Source organism: Cetorhinus maximus, chromosome 1, assembly GCF_964194155.1.
Source record: "Cetorhinus maximus chromosome 1, sCetMax3.hap1.1, whole genome shotgun sequence".
In the NCBI taxonomy this organism is placed as follows: domain Eukaryota; kingdom Metazoa; phylum Chordata; class Chondrichthyes; order Lamniformes; family Cetorhinidae; genus Cetorhinus; species Cetorhinus maximus.
Genome location: NC_135879.1, coordinates 142,382,784 through 142,400,402, shown reverse-complemented (window position 1 = coordinate 142,400,402; position 17,619 = coordinate 142,382,784). Strand labels below are relative to the sequence as shown.

Sequence of the window (17,619 nt, the reverse complement as noted above, 5' to 3'; positions counted from 1 at the left end):
CTGCCTGTTCAGTCACATGAAGATCCATGGCAGAAGTTCAATCCTGAGCAGACATCATCCTTGAATCGAGGAAAGGTTGACGATGACTGCCACAGTGCAATATGGATGCATGCTAGTAGTGTCTGTTGGCAGAAAAGAAATACCTGTATATGCAATTATTTGGGCAAATTAGAGCAAGAAGAGTATTGTAAAATATTAGGTTAATTATCTCGAGTCAGTTGTGCTTTTGACTCCTGACTTGAGCTGATCTATGTTGCAGATTGCATCTCCTGACATTAAACACCTGAGAACTTTTTGGATACACCTCAATTGTATTATAAATATGTTTTCATACTTATTGTTCTGATAGATGTTGATGAAAAATATATATTTTTTAAAACTGTTAACTTCAGTGTGATTATAATACATGGCATGTGTTTTGATAATATCTCAATTAGAACTGTTATTTGCTTTCTAGTTACTATTATTTTTGGGCTCTTTATACTGGTGAAACTACATATGAACCTATGACCTTCTCCTGCAGAGTGTAGAGTGCTGTTAACAAGTCAAGATTGATACCTAAAGTGGTGAAACTAATTCATGTGATGCAATGAAAAGTAGTAAAGCAGCTAATAGTTCTATCTGATGTCTGTTGAAGAATTTTAACTTGCATTATAGGTTGTCTGAATGTGTGCTTGCAGTAATTTGTGGTTTCAATAAGACTGTGTGTCAAAATGCTTCACAGGTGATTTTCTTTGAGATATTTTGTGTTTATTGTTTCTAAAAGATCTTTGATTTCATGAAATTATCTATGACAAAATAAGCTTTAAAACATTAGGTTTGTGAAAATAGATAATTTTGAAAACAATTGTATATACTTGCATGACTGTCTAGTACTTCGAATATATTGTTTACTCAAAATAGTCCAAGTGACAGGCAATCCTAGATCTCAGATTTGGAGCAAAGGTTTAACATGATTGTTACTATTTCAGATTACGCTTGTTATCTGGGCTGTAATTCGAATTGGTCCCAATGGCTGTAATAGTATGGAGTTCCATGAGGAAGGGTTGCTACGGTTCAAACAGGAGTCTGACATGGGAGTGGTATATCCCATGCACAAGAGCACCGTGGGAGGCAGAAGAGATGAAGACTTGTTAATCACTGGCAACGACCAACCAGTAAGCCTAACTCTTTATATTTTGAAATTTTGCAAGTATAGTAAAGGGTAAAATTGTGAATAGAGTTGAGAAACAATGCTGAGGCTATCAAAGCTCTAAACGAGATATGGAGAGTAGATATCAACGTGAACCAATATAACATACAGTGGGTGAACAAGATGAACAGTGAAATATCCTTTAAAAATAACTGAATTTCCATGGGGGGCTGGAAATATAAAAATATTCATCTACAGTCCTCCAAAGATCTATCCTTCCCTCTTCCCAACTCATCTACATGCAGCCCCCCAGTGATATTGTCTTAAGCTGATGACATCACCACCATTTCTCTTGACCCCTCCAATACATTTAATTTGCCACGCTGCTTGTCCAACATCTAGTATTGGAATAACAGAAATTTCTTCCAGTTAAATATTGGGAAGCTACCGCCCCCCTCACCCCCAATACATTTTGTTCCCATGCCACCTATTCCATCCCAATTCCTGGCCACTATTTTGTTATTTGTTCATGGGCATCACTGGCTCGGCCAGCATTTATTGCCCATCCCTAATTTCCCTTGAGAAGGTGGTGGTGTGCTGCCTTCTTGAACCTCTGCAGTCAATGTGTTGTAGGTACACCCACAGTGCTGTTAGTAAGGGAGTTCCAGGATTTTGACCCAGCGACAGTGAAGAAACAGCAATATAGTTCCAAGTCAGGATGGTGCGTGACTTGGAGGGGAACTTTCAGGTGTTGGTGTTCCCATGCAGCTGCTGCCCTTGTCCTTCTAGGATGGTAAAGGCCGTGGGTTTGGAAGGTGTCGTCGAAGGAGCCTTCGTGCAGCGCATCTTGTAGTTGGTACACACTGCTGCCAATCTGCATCGACGATGGAGGGAGTAACTGTTGAAGTTGGTGCATGGGGTGCCAGCCAAGTGGGCTGCTTTGTCCTAGATGATGTCGAGCTTCTTGAGTCTTTTGGAGCTGCACCCATCGAGGCAATCGGAGAGTATTCCATCACACTCCTGACTTGTACTTTGTAGATGGTGGACAGAGTTTGAGGAGTCAGGAGATGAGTTACTCTCCACAGAATTCCCAGCCTTTGACCTGTTCTTGTGGCCACAGTATTCATATGCCTAGTCCAGTTCAGTTTCTGGTCAATGGTAACCTCCAGGGTGTCATTAGTGTAAGATTCAGCGATGGTAATCCCACTGAATGTCCTGGGGAGATGCTTAGATTCTCTCTTATTGGAGATGGTCATTGCTTGGCACTTGTGTGGTGCAGTTGTTAGTTGCCACATCAGCCCAAGCCTGAATATTGTCGAGGTCTTGCTGAATTTGGACACTGACTACTTCAGTATCTGAGGAGTCACAAATGGTACCAAACATTGTGCAGTCACAGAAACAAACCTAGAAAATAGGAGCAGGAGTAGGCCTTTCGGTCATTCGGCCCTTCGAGCCTGCTCCACCATTCAATATGATCATGGTTGATCATCCAACTCAATAGCCTGCTCCCGCTTTCTCCCCATACCCTTTGATCCCTTTCGCCCCAAGAGCTATATCTAACTCCTTCTTAAAAACATACAGTGTTTTGGCCTCAACTACTTTCTGTGGTAGCGAATTCCACAGGCTCACCACTCTCTGGGTGAAGAAATTTCTCCTCATCTCAGTCCTAGATGATCTACCCGGTATCCTCAGACTGTGACCCCTGGTTCTGGACTCCCCCACCATCAGGAACATCCTTCCTGCATCTATCCTGTCTCGTCCTGTTAGAATTTTATAGGTTTCTATGTGATCTCCCCTCATTCTTCTGAACTCCAGCGAATATAATCCTAACCAACTCAATCTCGCCTTATGTGTCAGTCCTGCCATCCCAGGAATCAGTCTGGTAAACCTTCGCTGCACTCCCTCTATAGCAAGAATAGCCTTCCTCAGATAAGGAGACCAAAAGTGCACACAATATTCCAGGTGTGGTTTCATCAAGGCCCTGTATAATTGCAGCAAGACATCCCTGCTCCTGTACTCGAATCCTCTGGCTATGAAGGCCAACGTACTATTTGCCTTCTTTACCGCCTGCTGCACCTGCATGCTTAGCTTTAGCGACTGGTGTACGAGGACACCCAGGTCTCGTTGCACATTCCCCTCTCTCAATTTATAGCCATTCAGATAATAATCTGCCTTCCTGTTTTTGCTACCAAAGTGGATAACCTCACGTTTATTCACATTATACTGCATCTGCCTTGCATTTGCCCACTCACTCAGCTTGTCCAAATCATACTGAAGCATCTCTGCATCTTCCTCACAGCTCATCCAGCTTTGTGTCATCTGCAAATTTGGAGATATTACATTTAGTTCCCTCATCTAAATCATTAATATATATTGTGAATAGCTGGAGTCCCAGCACCGATCCCTGCGGTACCCCACTGGTCACTGTCTGCCATTTGGAAAAAGACCCATTTATTCCTACTCGTTATTTCCTGTCTGCCAACCAGTTTTCTATCCATCTCAATACACTACCCCCAATCAGTGCGCTTTAATTTTACACGCCAATCTCTTATGTGGGACTTTGACGAAAGCCTTCTGAAAGTCCAAATAAATCACATCCACTGGCTCCCAGTCAGCAAACGTCCCCACTTCTGACCTTATGATTGAGGGAAGGTCATTGAAGAAACAGTTGAAGATGGTTTGGCCTAGGACACTACCCTAAGGAACTCCTGCTGTGATGTCCCTGGACTGAGATGATTGACCTCCAACAACCACAACCATTTTCCTTTGTGCTAGGTATGACTCCAGCTAGTAGAGCGTTTTCCCCCGATGCCCATTGACTTCAGTTTTGCTAGGGCTCCTTGATGCCATACTTGGTCATATGCCGCCTTGCTGTCAAGGGCAGTCACTTTCACCTCACAACAGAGTTCATCTCTGTTGTCCATTTTTGGACTAAGGCTGTAATGAAGTCAGGAGCTGAGTGGCCCTGGCGGAACCCAAACTGAGCATCAGTGCCGCTTGATAGCGCTGTCAACGACACTTTCCATCACTTTGCTGATGATTGAGAGTAGAGTAATGGGGTGGAAATTGGCTGGGTTGTTTTTGTCCTGTGGACAGGACACATTTGGGCAATTTTCCACATTGACATGTAGATGCCAGTGTTGTAGCTGTCCTGGAGCAGCTTGGCCAGGGGCAATTCTGAATAATCCTGAAGCACAAGTCTTCAAAAGCATTGTCAGAATGTTGTCAGGGCCCATAGCCTTTGCAGTATCCAGTGCCTTCAACCATTTCTTGATAACACGTGGAGTGAATTGAATTGGCTGAAGTCTGACATCTGTGATGCTGGGGACCTCAGGAGGAGGCCAAGGTAGATCATCCCCATGTCATTTCTGGCTGAAGATGGCTACAGATGCTTCAGCCTTGTCTTTTGCTCTGATGTGCTGGGCTCCCCATCATTGAGGATGATATTTGTGGAGCCACCTCCAGTGAGTTGTTTAATTGTCCACCACCATTCACAACTGGATGTTGCAGGAATGAAGAGCTTAGATCTGATCCGTTGGATGTGGGATCACTTACCTCTGTCTATCCCATGCTGCTTTCGTTGTTTGGCATGCAAGTAGTCATGTGTTGTAGCTTCAGGTTGACACCTCATGCCTGGTGCTGTTCCTGGCATGCCCTCTTGAACTCTTCATTGAATCAGGGTTGATCCCCGGCTTGATGGTGATGGTAGATATCGGGTATATGCTGGGCCATCAGATTACAGATTGTGGTTGTATACAGTTCTGCTGCTCCTGATGGCCCACAGCGCCTCATGGATGAGTTGCAAGGTCTGTTCAAAATCCCTCCCATTTAGCATGATGGTAGTGCCACACAACATGATGGCGGGTATCCTCAATATGAAGACTGGACTTTGTCTCCGTAAGGACTATGCAGTCGTCATTCCTACCCATACTGTCTTGGACAGATGTATCTGCGACAAGTAGATCGGTGAGGACAAGGTCAAGTAGTTTTTTCCCTCTTCTTGGTTCCCTTGCTGCAGACGCAGTCTAGCAGCTATGTCCTTTAGTGTTGTTGGTGATGGACATTGAAGTCCCCCATCCAGAGTACATTCTGTACCCTTGCCACCCTCAGTGCTTCCTCCAAGTGGCGTTCAAGGTGGAGGAATACTGATTCATCAACTGAGGTGGGGTGGGGGAAAGTTGTGGCTTGTAACCAGCAGGAGGTTTCCTTACCCATGTTTGATCTGATGCCATGAAACTACATAGGGTCCAGATTCAATGTTGAGGACACCCTCCGGTCTGTATACCACTGTGCCACCACCTCTGGTGGGTCTGTCCTGTCAGGTTTGCCATTGTCGTTTCCAGTGCCTAGGTCAATGCCGGGTGGTCCATCCAGTTTAATTCCTTTTTCTTTAAGGCTTTGTAGCAGTATGATATAACTGAGCATCTCGTTAGACCATTTCAGAGGGCATTTAAGAGTTAGCTACATTTCTGTGGGTCTGGAGTCACACGTAGGCCAGATATTACTGAACCAGGTGGGTTTTTACGATAATCGACTATGGTTTCTTGGTCACCATTAAACCAGTTTTTTAAATTCATTCATTTAATAAGCTGCTGTGGTGAGATTTGAGCCTGTGTCCCCAGAGCATTAGCATGGGTCTCTGGATTACTAGTCCAGTGGCACTACCACTACACCACCTCATTTGAGGTTGAGCCAGACTGTTTATAGGCATCCTAACCCAGAGTTGGGCATCTGACCTGTTCTCTTACCCCCATTTTGCCATTTTCCAGAATCCTTTCGCAACACCAAGACTGCCTACTTCCACCTCTAATGTCACCCTTTTCCACCCCTGCATCATTTGCTGAAACTCTCATCCATATTTTTGTTACGCCCAGATTTGATATTCTACTGTTCTTCTGGTTGATCTCCCATTTTCCACCTTCCATAAACTTCAGTTATTCAAAACTCTTACCTGGCAGGGGAGAAACAATGATCAGTTTCCTAACTTGCAGAAGGTCACGCTCACCCATGTGCTTGCTGTCCTAAATTGGGTCCAATCCAGCAACAACTCAAATTTGAAATTCCCATCCTTCTGTTCAAATCCTTCAATGGCAGTGCTTCTGAAACTATTTTCCAATGTGGCCTAATTTTAACCTTGAAACCCAGACACCAACAAAAACAAAACAGCAATAAAACAGTATAGTAACAACCAATATGCAATTATTAAAGTCCAAGTATTATAGATGATCATGTAATACATAATTTAAATATGAAAATCTGTTTTTAAAGTACTTTGTAAAAATGTTATTATTATGTAAATATTATGATTATTATTTATGTATTCAGATTAGATTTCAGCCAAGCTCTCCATATTCCCTGGTGGCAGATGACTTAGCAAATCCCCTCTTCTCCCCCAACCTCCCCACACACTGCAATCAGCCCTCCTTGCCTCTTGCCCCCACCCCTCCCCCAACACACACACATAATCAGCCACTTTCTCAGCACCACCACCCCCATCCCCTCAACCCCGGCCATACACACACGCACACTGTAATCAGCCCCTCTTTCCCCGACACAGCGTGCAGCCAGGGGGAAGGTGGGGCATCTCTGACAGCCCGAGCCAGTATGCAGCTGATTCGTCAATCCCTGCAGCTGTTGTACTTACCAGCTATTACTATTAAGAATATTTTTATTAAAACTTGCAATTCTTAGAAAGTTTGCTCCCCCCATACTCCACCAAAGTAATGCTAGAAGGAAAACTGTAATTGATGCTGTCCCCTTTCAGAATGGATCATGTAATAATTAGGAAGGTTACTCCCCCACCAAAGCCACACCCTCCCCTGCCCCTGACAGCCCCTGCCCTCTCTGTCACCACCCACATACTCACTAATGTAAGAACTGACTCCTCCTCAGGCTTCAGTTAAATTTTTCAAATCAATTGGTTTGTTAATCCACCTTCCCATCTCTTAATGCACCTGGGTGAAGGAACAGGAACTCCCAAGTTGGTGATTCCCCTGCAGACAACTTTTTTTAAATGGTCTTGAGAAGAAGAAAAAAGTCCTGGGGTCCAGGTACCATTGTCAAAATCGGACCCAGTAGAAAGGTTCAATGGGAGAGGATGAAATGGGGAAGGAGAAAATCAGTGACTGACGTGTTCAACTTGTTGTTCATTGTGTTCTCACTGGGTGAAATTCTCCTCCCCGACTCGGGGAGAGAGACTGAGACACAAAGCAGGGCAGGGGCAGGACTGGACACCACCTGGGCCTTGGTGCGAGTTGCAGTCTCGGAGGGAAGTGCATTAGTAATATTGGAAATATGGCGATTGTCCCATTACAATTAATCCAGTACAGTATGAGTCAACATATTGGTACTTTCCAATTTAACAATACCAAATCATTCTTTAAACTTAAGCCTATATTAAAAAAGAGTCCTACTTCATTATTAAAGTCAATAAATGTGTACAGGCATAGACTTCGGGTGCAAATACCTTTAAACACAACAAATTGTAAGAATTATTATAAATACTGAGTCGTCTGTAATTTGCGTTTTACTCTGTAATTTAAAATCCAATAGGTTACAATGCAAAACATTTATTTGTATTTTTATATTGCAACGTATTCCAGAAATTGGACACCTTTTTAATTTCCCTTTTTAGGCTTCTTTGTACACCATACCATTCCTCCTCTTTTGAAGGAGATGGAAGAAGGTAATTAATCTACTTCCCTATCTCTTTCGATGGTTTTTGAGAAGATTATAAGATGCATAAGTGTAACCTGGAATATTTTCTTTCCTGTCCTGTGGGGAAGTGTCTGGCTTACACTTGCTGCCTCTCTCCAACAATATAGCTGAAATTGAAAATTCCCTGTGTTGGAGCAAGTCTAATGGATACAATCCTAAGACCTGCCCCTCTGACAACTGGTCAAATTATTATTTAGCTTATTTATTTGGTAACTTGCAGAATGGCAAAGAAAAACAAACCTGCTTGAGTTTCTGTGTAGTTCTTACTTGTGGTGCATATTAGTTCATCTGTGGATTTATGTTCATAACTTTTGTTTCTGTGCTCCTTTAGGTGGTGTTTCAGCAGGGAACAACGAAGCTCAGTGTAGAGAAAGATAAAACCTCCATCACCAGTGATATTGGCATGTCTTTTGTTGATCCCCGGACCCAGAAAACTGTGTTCAGCACTGACTATGATACCCATGAGTTCCATTTGCCCAAAGGCGTGAAGACACTGAATGTACAAAAGGCATCCACAGAGAGGGTTAGTGTTCAACATGTTAGGTTTTTTCGATGTTCAATATCTCATGTTATTTCACACACAGTATATGCGATTTTATTGTGAGAGTATATCATCCTGTGATTTCATGATCTGGCCACTGAGCTCCCACAAATGCTTTCTGAAAATTGTTTCATCCGTTACTTTTCTTTCTCCGTAATTGAAATTTCTAATGTCCAAAATAAATAATGTACAATTTACTGAATTGTCTTTTTTATTTCACACACGACTATAGAATCATATTAGAGGGCAAAGCTAGCCCCCATCTTTTCTGCAGCACCAACACTCTTTAAGCCACACCCACTCCCTTCACCTCAAACAAGCGTGAGGAGTTCATGAACTTCTTTGCCCTGTGATAGGGTGCCTCTGCTGCTGCCCTCCCTAGCTCTAAATCCTAGTCTATTGCTAGTCTCTACCCCCTGCTTTCTCTAATTCTTAGGGCATTCCTTTAATGCTCATCTCATTCACAAGAGCCATCTTCTGATCCTTTTACAATATCCCCACAAAACTGATGATCATCAACTTTCCTTCCAGGTCCCACGCATATTGACATTGCAAATATTTTTTTTCTCATTCATTGTTGCCCTAAAACTGTCAATATCAATCCAATCTCAAAGAAAAAAACCCTGCCTTTTACCTTCACCCTTGCAAATTACCTCTGATCTCTACCTTTCTTCTTTTGTCCAAAGACATTGAATGTGTTGCTTCCAAAATCCGGGTCTATAGTTCCTGTAACAGCATGTTTGAAACTTTGATTGTGTTTTGGCTCCGCCCCCCTCCGTCCCTCACCAACCCCAGGAGGAAATTCTTTTCAATTCCTCCATGGGATGTGGGTGTCGCTAGCTAGGCCAGCATTTATTGCCCATCCCTAATTGTCCTGGAGAAAGTGTTGGAGCTGCTTTCTTCAACCGCTGCAGTCTGTGTGGTGTAAGTACACCCACAGTGCTGTTAGGGAGGGAGTTCCAGGATTTTGACCCAGCAACAGTGAAGGAACGGTGATAGCAGCAGAGTCAGCATGGCTTCATGAAGGGGAAATCATGCGTCTGACAAATTTATTAGAATTCTTTGAGGAGGTAACAAGCAGATGTAATGTGCTTGGATTTCCAAAAGGCGTTCAATAAGGTACCGCACATGAGGCTATTTAATAAGATAACAGCCCATGGTGTTGGGGGTAGTATATTAGCATGGATAGAGGATTGACTAACTAATAGAAGACAGAGAGTTGGGATAAAGGGGGGCATTTTCAGGATGGCAACCTGTGACTAGTGGAGTGCCACAGGGATCAGTGCTGGGGCCACGATTATTTACAGAACGTATTAATAACTTAGAGGAGGGAAGTGAATGTGCTATCGCCAAGTTTGCGGATGACATAAAAATAGGTGGGAAGGCAAGTGGTGGGGATGACACAAAGTCTACAGATGGATATAGACGACTTAAGTGAGTGGGCAAAAACTTTGCAAATGGAATATAATGTGGGAAAATGAGGAGTCATGCATTTTGGCAAGAAGAATAGAGGAGCTGAATGTTATTTACATGGAGAAAGCCTGCAGAAAGCTACAGCACAGAGGGATTTGGGAGTCCTTGTGCATGAATCCCAAAAAGCTAGCATACAAGTTCAGCAGGTAATAGGGAAGGCAAATGTAATGTTGGCGGTTATATCAAAGGAAAAGGAATACAAAGATGGGGAAGTCTTGCTAAAACTGTACAAGGCAATAGTTAGACCACACGGGGAATACTGTGAACAGTTTTTGTCCCCTTATCCAAGGAAAGATATACTAGCCTTGGAGGCAGTCCAGAGAAGGCTCATTAGGTTGATCCTGGATATGGAGGGATTTTCTTATGAGGAGAGATTAAGTAGGTTGGGCCTGTACTCACTGGAGTTTAGAAGAATGAGAGTCGACCTTATTGAAACATGTAAGATTCTTAAGGGGCTTGACAGGGTAGATGCTGAGAGGCTGTTTCTCCTTGTGGAAGAGTCTAGGACCAGAGAGCATAATCTCAGAGTAAGGGGGTCGCCCTTTTAAGACAGGGATGAGGAGGAGTTTCTTCTCTGAGGGTAGTTAATCTGTAGAATTCTTTATGGCAGAGGGCTGTAGAGGCTGGGTCGTTAAGTATATTCAAGGCTGAGATAGACAGATTTTTAATCAGTAAGGGAATCAAGGGTTATGGGGAAAAGGCAGGAAAGTGGAGTTGAGGATTATCAGATCAGCCATGATCTCATTGAATGGCGGAGCAGACTCGATGGGCCAAATAGCCTACTTCTGCTCCTACGTTTTATGATATAGCCCCAAGTCAGGATGGTGAGTGGCTTGTAGGGAACTTCCAGGTGCTGGTGCTTCCATGTGTCTGCTGCCCTTGTCCATCTAGATGGTAGAGGTCGTGGGTTTGGAAGGTACTGTCAAAGGGGCCTTGGTGAGTTGCTGGAGCGCATCTTGTAGCTGGTACACACTGCTGCCATTGTGTGTCAGTGGTCGAGGGAGTGAATGTTTAAGTTGGTGGATGAGGTGCCAATCAAACGGGCTGCTTTATCCTGGATGATGTCGAGCTTCTTGAGTGTTATTGGGGCTGCACTCATCCAGGCGAGTGGAGAGTATTCCATCGTACTTGTGAACCTGACTTGTGCTTTGTCGATGTTGGGACAGGCTTTGTGGAGTCAGAAGGTGAGTTGCTCGCCACAGAATTCCCAGCCTCTGACCTGCTCTTGTAGCCACAGTATTTATATGACTAGTCCAGTTCAGTTTCTGGCCAATGGTAACCCCTATGATGTTGATAGTAGGGGGGATTCAGCAGTGGTAATGCCACTGAATGTCACGGGGAGATGATATTCTTTTTGGAGATAGTCATTGCCTGGCACCTATGTGGTGTGAATGTTACTTGCCACTTATCAGCCCAAGCCTGAGTGTTGCCCTGGTCTTGCTACGTAATGATACAGACTGCTTCAGTATCTGAGGAGTCGCAAATGGTGTTGAACATTGTGCAATCAGCAGCGAACATTCCCTCTTTTGACCTTATAAAGGAGGGAAGGTTATTGATGTAGCAGCTGAAGATGGCTGGGCCTAGGACACTACCCTGAGGAATTCCTGCAGCAATGTCTTGGGACTGAAGTTAACAATGGTATTTTCTGTGCCCATGGTGCTTTCTTGGCCTCTCTGTAACATTTGATGTGGTTGATCACAGCATTCTCCTCCAGCACCTCTTCTCTATTGTCTTGCTTGGTGAGACTGCTCTCACTTGCTTCTATTCTTACCCAAGGGTCCTAACCAGATTATTTACAGCCTACTGTAAACTCTGTACTGTAACCTCTGGAGTCCCCACATGATCCTTCCTTGCCCTTGTCCTCTTATCAACATTCTGCCCTTTGATGACATTGTCCACAGCCATAGGGACAGCTTCCAAATGTATACGCATGGCACCCAGTTCTACCTCTTGATCTCTCTGCTGTCTGGCTGGTTGTCTGACAGCTAGTCTTCTATGGGCCACAGCTCTTCCAGCCATAGTCTTCAACCCCAGAAGAAACTCGCCCTCATCTGAAGTAAAAGTGGACCCAGCATTGACCCATGGAGCACACCATTTCCAATCCTTCCCCAGTCTTGGTAGCACCATTTACTCTTTGAAGAAATTCTTTAAATAATAATAATATAGAGCCCAATTAGGAATACATGCTTGAGACCAAGTACTGATCTTAATAGATTTTTTCTTCTAATGACATACCTTATATTTCTCTTCACAATATACATTGTAGCTGTTTTTGTTTGAAAATCAATTTGCATTCACCCATGCCAGAGGTCTATTTCTGTGGCTGTCCTGATACTCATGTTTCATTGACTACATTTCATTCTTCACTGCACTTGCATGTGTCCATTGCATTGATATTCAGATAGTGTGTATATATAGATGGGTATGCATGCTGTTTATTTTCACATGACATTTGTCATTCACAAGGTATGGCCTGTCTCATGAGTATCATATTTATTGGTATATTGGTGTATATCTATTTATGGAATTTCCAGAATAGAGAGAGAAAGAGGATTCTGTTCTAATTCTTTAGTTTGCTAGTTAGGGCATTGCATTAACTGGTTTATATAGTTTCCCTGCACTTACAACAGTAAGCATTTCTGATACTGTTAAAGCAGAATTTGGAAACTAATACCATGAAAATAAAATCTTGTAGATTTTCCACAGTTAGCAGCTAAGTGTGTTGTGAAATTTTATATCAATGTTGACATTCAATATGTTACTGAAACAAATTAGATCATTATTCTTTCAGATAACGAGCAATCATAGCACTGATCTACAGATTCATGCTGGTGGCCGAGTGATTGTGCGTGGAAATGAAGGAGTCTTTATCATGGGCAAAACCATTGAATTTCGCATGAGGGGTGATATGGAACTCAAGGCTGTGAGTGCGGAAGTCTTTGCTAACTTTGTCTAGAAATCAATAGAATGTAGTAGTGGTCATTCACTTCTCTCCAACAGATTTTTCTTTTTCTTCTATTTGTGCTCTCTGGAGTCATTAAAAGTGTTCATGAACATTTAACAAGTCATCTTTCTAAAATATATAGTATTTATTTGAATTATCCTTACAGGCAGAGACAGGAGCAATTATAATGAGGAAAAAGGAAATGTCAGAGGCATAAAATGAATATTTTGTATCTGTGATCATGGTAGAAGACATAAAAACATTCCAAAAATAGAGAGGTGCCAAGGGTCTAGTGAGAATGAGAAACTTAAATTAGTGTTTGCAAAGAAATAGTACTATAGAAATTAATGGGACTAAAAGACAAGAAATCCCCTGCACCTGATGGCCTCCATCATAGGGTTTTAAAAGAGATTGCTACAGAGATGTTGAATGCACTGATTTTAAATTTTAGAATGGTCCCTGCAGTTTGGAAGGTAGTTAATGTAACCCCACTAATCAGGAAAGGAGAATGAGAGAAATCAGGGAACAACAGGCCAATTAATACTAAAGTGAAATACTGCAGATGCTGGAAATACTCAACAGGTCAGGCAGTGACTGTGGATAGAGAAATAATTAAACTTTCAGGTTGATGACCGTTCATCAGAACTGAGAAAAGTTGGAAATGTAATAGGTTTTGAACAAAAAGGAGGAAGGGTAGGAAGAAGAACTTTGCAATAGATGGGGCTTGAATGTAATGAGAATCTGGAAGATAGAGAATCCTGTGGGTATCTGAATAACCAGGAAATGGTCCATTGCTTTCAGTGGAAAAACTGAGTGTGACTCGATAAGAGTCCTGAAATAATGTCTGGCTGACCACGTTTGGAAAATAGAGAGGCCAGCCATTAGAAATTGAAAGTTTAAAATTTTAATTTTTACAACAAGAGTCTAGATTTTAAACACATACTTTAGGCACTGCATTGGAATTTTTAAATTATGAATTCCCTTTTAATTTTTCAAAGGAACTGTATGCTTGAAGCTGCCTACCTAATGTTCTGTTCCAAAAGACCTTAATAGTGATTGGTTTACTAAAGCACAGTGTTTTTTTCCCTTAGGTAAACAGTATTATTCTTAATGGAACTGTGATGATTAACACATCACGGCTTCCAAATTCATCGACTGGGGAGTTCCTGGTAGACAATGGCTGGGAGCGCTATAAACTCTGCATGTGTGCAGATGGAACACTCTTCCGAGTCCAGGTGAAAAACAGAAATACAGGCTGTCAAACATCCAGTAATCCCTGTGGAATCATGCACTGAAGATGACAACCTACAAGAGAATGAGAAATGAAGGGAATGATGATAGCATGTTATCAAATGTCTTTCATATAAAAAGTGAGTCCAATTTAATGCAGAATAATCACTATTAACCAACCCATTATAGCCACTGTCGCTTGTGACTCAAGTGCCTGATTTATTTTAAAACGTAACAAAAAAATTAAGATACAAGAGTTGCTATTGCTGATCTGCAAGTTGAAAAAGTGGCATTTTGTTAAAAGCAGGAAAAAAATCAAATTGGGTGGAAAAAGACTACATAGTACAGTAGGTATTGGACGAGAGTATAGATAAAGATAAATAAAACCTCCGATAAAATTAAAGCTGGAGTTTAAAACCAAAAATAAAGTTCCATTCTCACTCAAAGCATTTTTCTTAGCATTGTCATTTACTGAAAATGGAATAATTCCATTCATCTAATATCAGTAACAAAGAGAACACTATATTTACCTTTGGATTTATAAAACTAGCTCCACCTCATCAATATATTTTGGAGTTTGGCAACAAGTATGCAATGAATTTGTATGAAAGCATAATAAAGCTAAGCAGTTTATAATTATTGTGGAATTGGACTAGGAGTTTCCTATTTCTAGATGTTAAAGCAAGACAATGCAATTGCCATTGAACACTTAGAAGTGAAACTTACCTTTTTATTACATAGTAGATGTCCCCAAAAACCTATGTATTAATAATTCAAAATCAGAAGAAAATTAGTTGAGTATGGGGGACCTCATTTTAACATCCTATCTGGAGGAATTCTTATCTTATATATCTAATTTTCTATTGAATATACTTTACCAACACTGGTTTACAATGTAATTTTTAATCACGGCATTGCAAATCCCGAGCTATAATATTGTGATGACATTTAAAGAGATTGACTAGGATTTTTCACCAAGCTGGTGTGAGCCTATGGTTCTTGTCCAGTTAATTTTAACGAAAAGAATCATGAGCAGGGAATTGTGCAACAGAAGACCCTGAGCACTGTTCTTTTCGCTTACTTTAAGCTTTGAATCAGAAGGGGACATGCTTTATAGCATAATAGGAATACTGCTCCATTTTCAGGGTGCAGAAAATGGGCAAATGTGCCCTTTTTTAAATTTTGATTTTTGTCAGAGTTACCATGGAAAACTCCTTTGAAACATGAACAAGATAGGTAAAATGAATTCTCATGATCAACCATATTCTAATTTAATTGTATTTAATATGTTTGGAAGAAGTAAATAAGAAATAAACATAATAAAGTAGAAGTAAAACCTAAGTATTAATACAAACTTTACTGCACTGTAGTTATCTGAAAATGACAAGATTAAAACCCTTTTAAAAGCACTCATTGAAAATTTAAATTAATTAGTTGAAAGCCCAAATGTGGGCTTTTCATTGAGTTAAACTTGTTTATGCGTGTTTTAAGCTAAGTTAAAGAAATGGCTCACCTTTCATTGACTAAGCTAAAAGTCAAAACACTCATCTTTCTGCATGTATATCACTCACAAAACTTTTTTGTAGTGAAAGAAAATGGCAAATAGTTTAAATGCCATGTTAAATATTGTTTTTCTTTTAACTAATGACTTTCCAAATTAAAAATTGGAATAAACCTGCTTGAAATATTGTGGAAAGAGTAAAATTTGTGACTGAAAATCATTTTTTTCAAAGAGACTGTTAATCATTTATGAAGTGTGAATGCATAGGTAACTAAGCTTTGGAGCCCATAATGTGCCAGATAACCATGTTGCTATGACTTGTTGAGATTTATAGATAAGGTTACTTTTTGTATAAACAATGGAAGCAAAAGAAAATGGAAGACAGCACAACCACATTGAGGATAAGATTTAATCTCACCATCACTGAAGGATATAGGCTTGGCAGGTCTGTTGAAAGATTCTAGCATAGGGTCATCTTTGTGTCTATTTTGGCCCTCATGCATGTGAATGACTTGATTAACATTCAATTCAGACTGTGGTTAAAAATCAAACTGGGAAGTTAAAGTTACTCCTAATCAATACGAGAGAGTGTGAAGAGTAGCAAAATAGGAGCTATATGCCGATCAACAAACTATTTTGTTTCCTGCAACTGCACAGTAAATCTGTTATGTTCATTGCACTTATTTCGTTTTTCAGCAAGAACAGTCACCACACCATGTAATTTGCATGGTGCAGTGATGATTGTAGCCTTGACAAGCTCCAATTTCTAACAGAAATAAGAGTAAAAATTTAAAAGTAGTCACTAAATTCAAGTTACATATTTTTAAAAAAGAGGTGTGTTTTGTGCTCTGAGCGTCATGCTTATGATTTGACATCTAAGCTACTAAATGGATTACTGCTTTGTAATTGCTCCCGAGTATCTGTTATTCAGTATTGCATGTGTATATCTTAACAAAATTGTAATATAGCTACAATGGTGCTGCTTCTTCACTATTCCTTTCTCATAAGCCAGTACTACACTGAACATTGTCATGGTAGTGAATTAGCGGAAAACTAATAATTGCTTGTAACTGATTATTCAGTTATTGGTACCAAGTGCTGACAGTAGCAGCTTATAGTTCTATCACATAAAGCAGTTTATTAAAACTCAAAAGATTGCACTGTTTTATATATAACAACCAGCATAGTTTATATTTAATTTTGACTTCATTGCAAATTGCTTTTTTGTTTTGCAATACATTGTATCGCAATTTTAGCCCTTTCTGGCATATTTATATATCTATTTAAAATATATTATTTGTGTGATTAAATATAATGTTGCATGATGTAAAGAATTTTCAGTTTTAAACATTGAGATAAAATGACTGATGGATTGCAGCTAGTGCTGGAATATGTTCAAATCAACTAATTTTGGAGATGTTTCTATATAATCACTTTCTGAAAGACCATTTGCCTTTTATTACCCATCCAACTTTTTTTGCGAAAACTACAAATGTTTCTTAATTAAGTTTAAGGAGAAAGTGTTAACACAGTGCCTTTTTGCAACCTTTTTTCTAAATTGTTTTAACTTCCTTTTCCCCCCATCTCTTGATTTTTTAAAATAAAACTATCCTGGAAAGAGTTGCTATGTCCAACACTTTGGGAGCTGAATTTAATTGTTAATTAAACTCCCACAAACACAAATCGATTATTTAAATGAAGAAAAATGAATAAAACAAAGTGTAATCTTGAGACTTAAACAGAAAAAAAGGGTGGTATAGAGATCTCTAACGCTTATAAAAACAAACAGCGTATTGGTATTACATTTTTGTTAGTGATCAGACTGCTAGTTTAACATGCTGAACAATAAGTTCTCATCATGGCATTCTTGAACAGCACCTACATTTGTTTGTAATTATTATTTTGAGAGCTATGACAATATGGCAAAAGTGTTGGTCTTAACATGGGTGCATTATCCTGCAGTACATCTCATCAGTTGTCTTTACACTACAATTGTAGGAAACCTTTTTATTAATGTTTACAAACTCAGAATTGCCAAGTATTAATTATTGCCCTGTGTTTTGTGTTTAATAAATACTATT

General features: G+C 40.5%; 1 protein-coding gene across 1 annotated transcript in view; it reads left to right on the top strand.

Moving 5' to 3' along the window:
* The window catches only part of sgcb (sarcoglycan, beta (dystrophin-associated glycoprotein)), a 29,254-nt gene extending 13,528 nt beyond the window's left edge, over positions 1–15,726 (top strand). Inside the window, exons 3-6 of the mRNA XM_078547805.1 lie at positions 972–1,157; positions 8,181–8,372; positions 12,655–12,786; positions 13,899–15,726. Of these exons, the coding sequence (XP_078403931.1) occupies positions 972–1,157; positions 8,181–8,372; positions 12,655–12,786; positions 13,899–14,102 (714 nt within the window). The 3' untranslated portion in view covers positions 14,103–15,726. The remainder of the gene's footprint in view (positions 1–971; positions 1,158–8,180; positions 8,373–12,654; positions 12,787–13,898) is intronic.
* Positions 15,727–17,619: the final 1,893 nt, after the last annotated feature.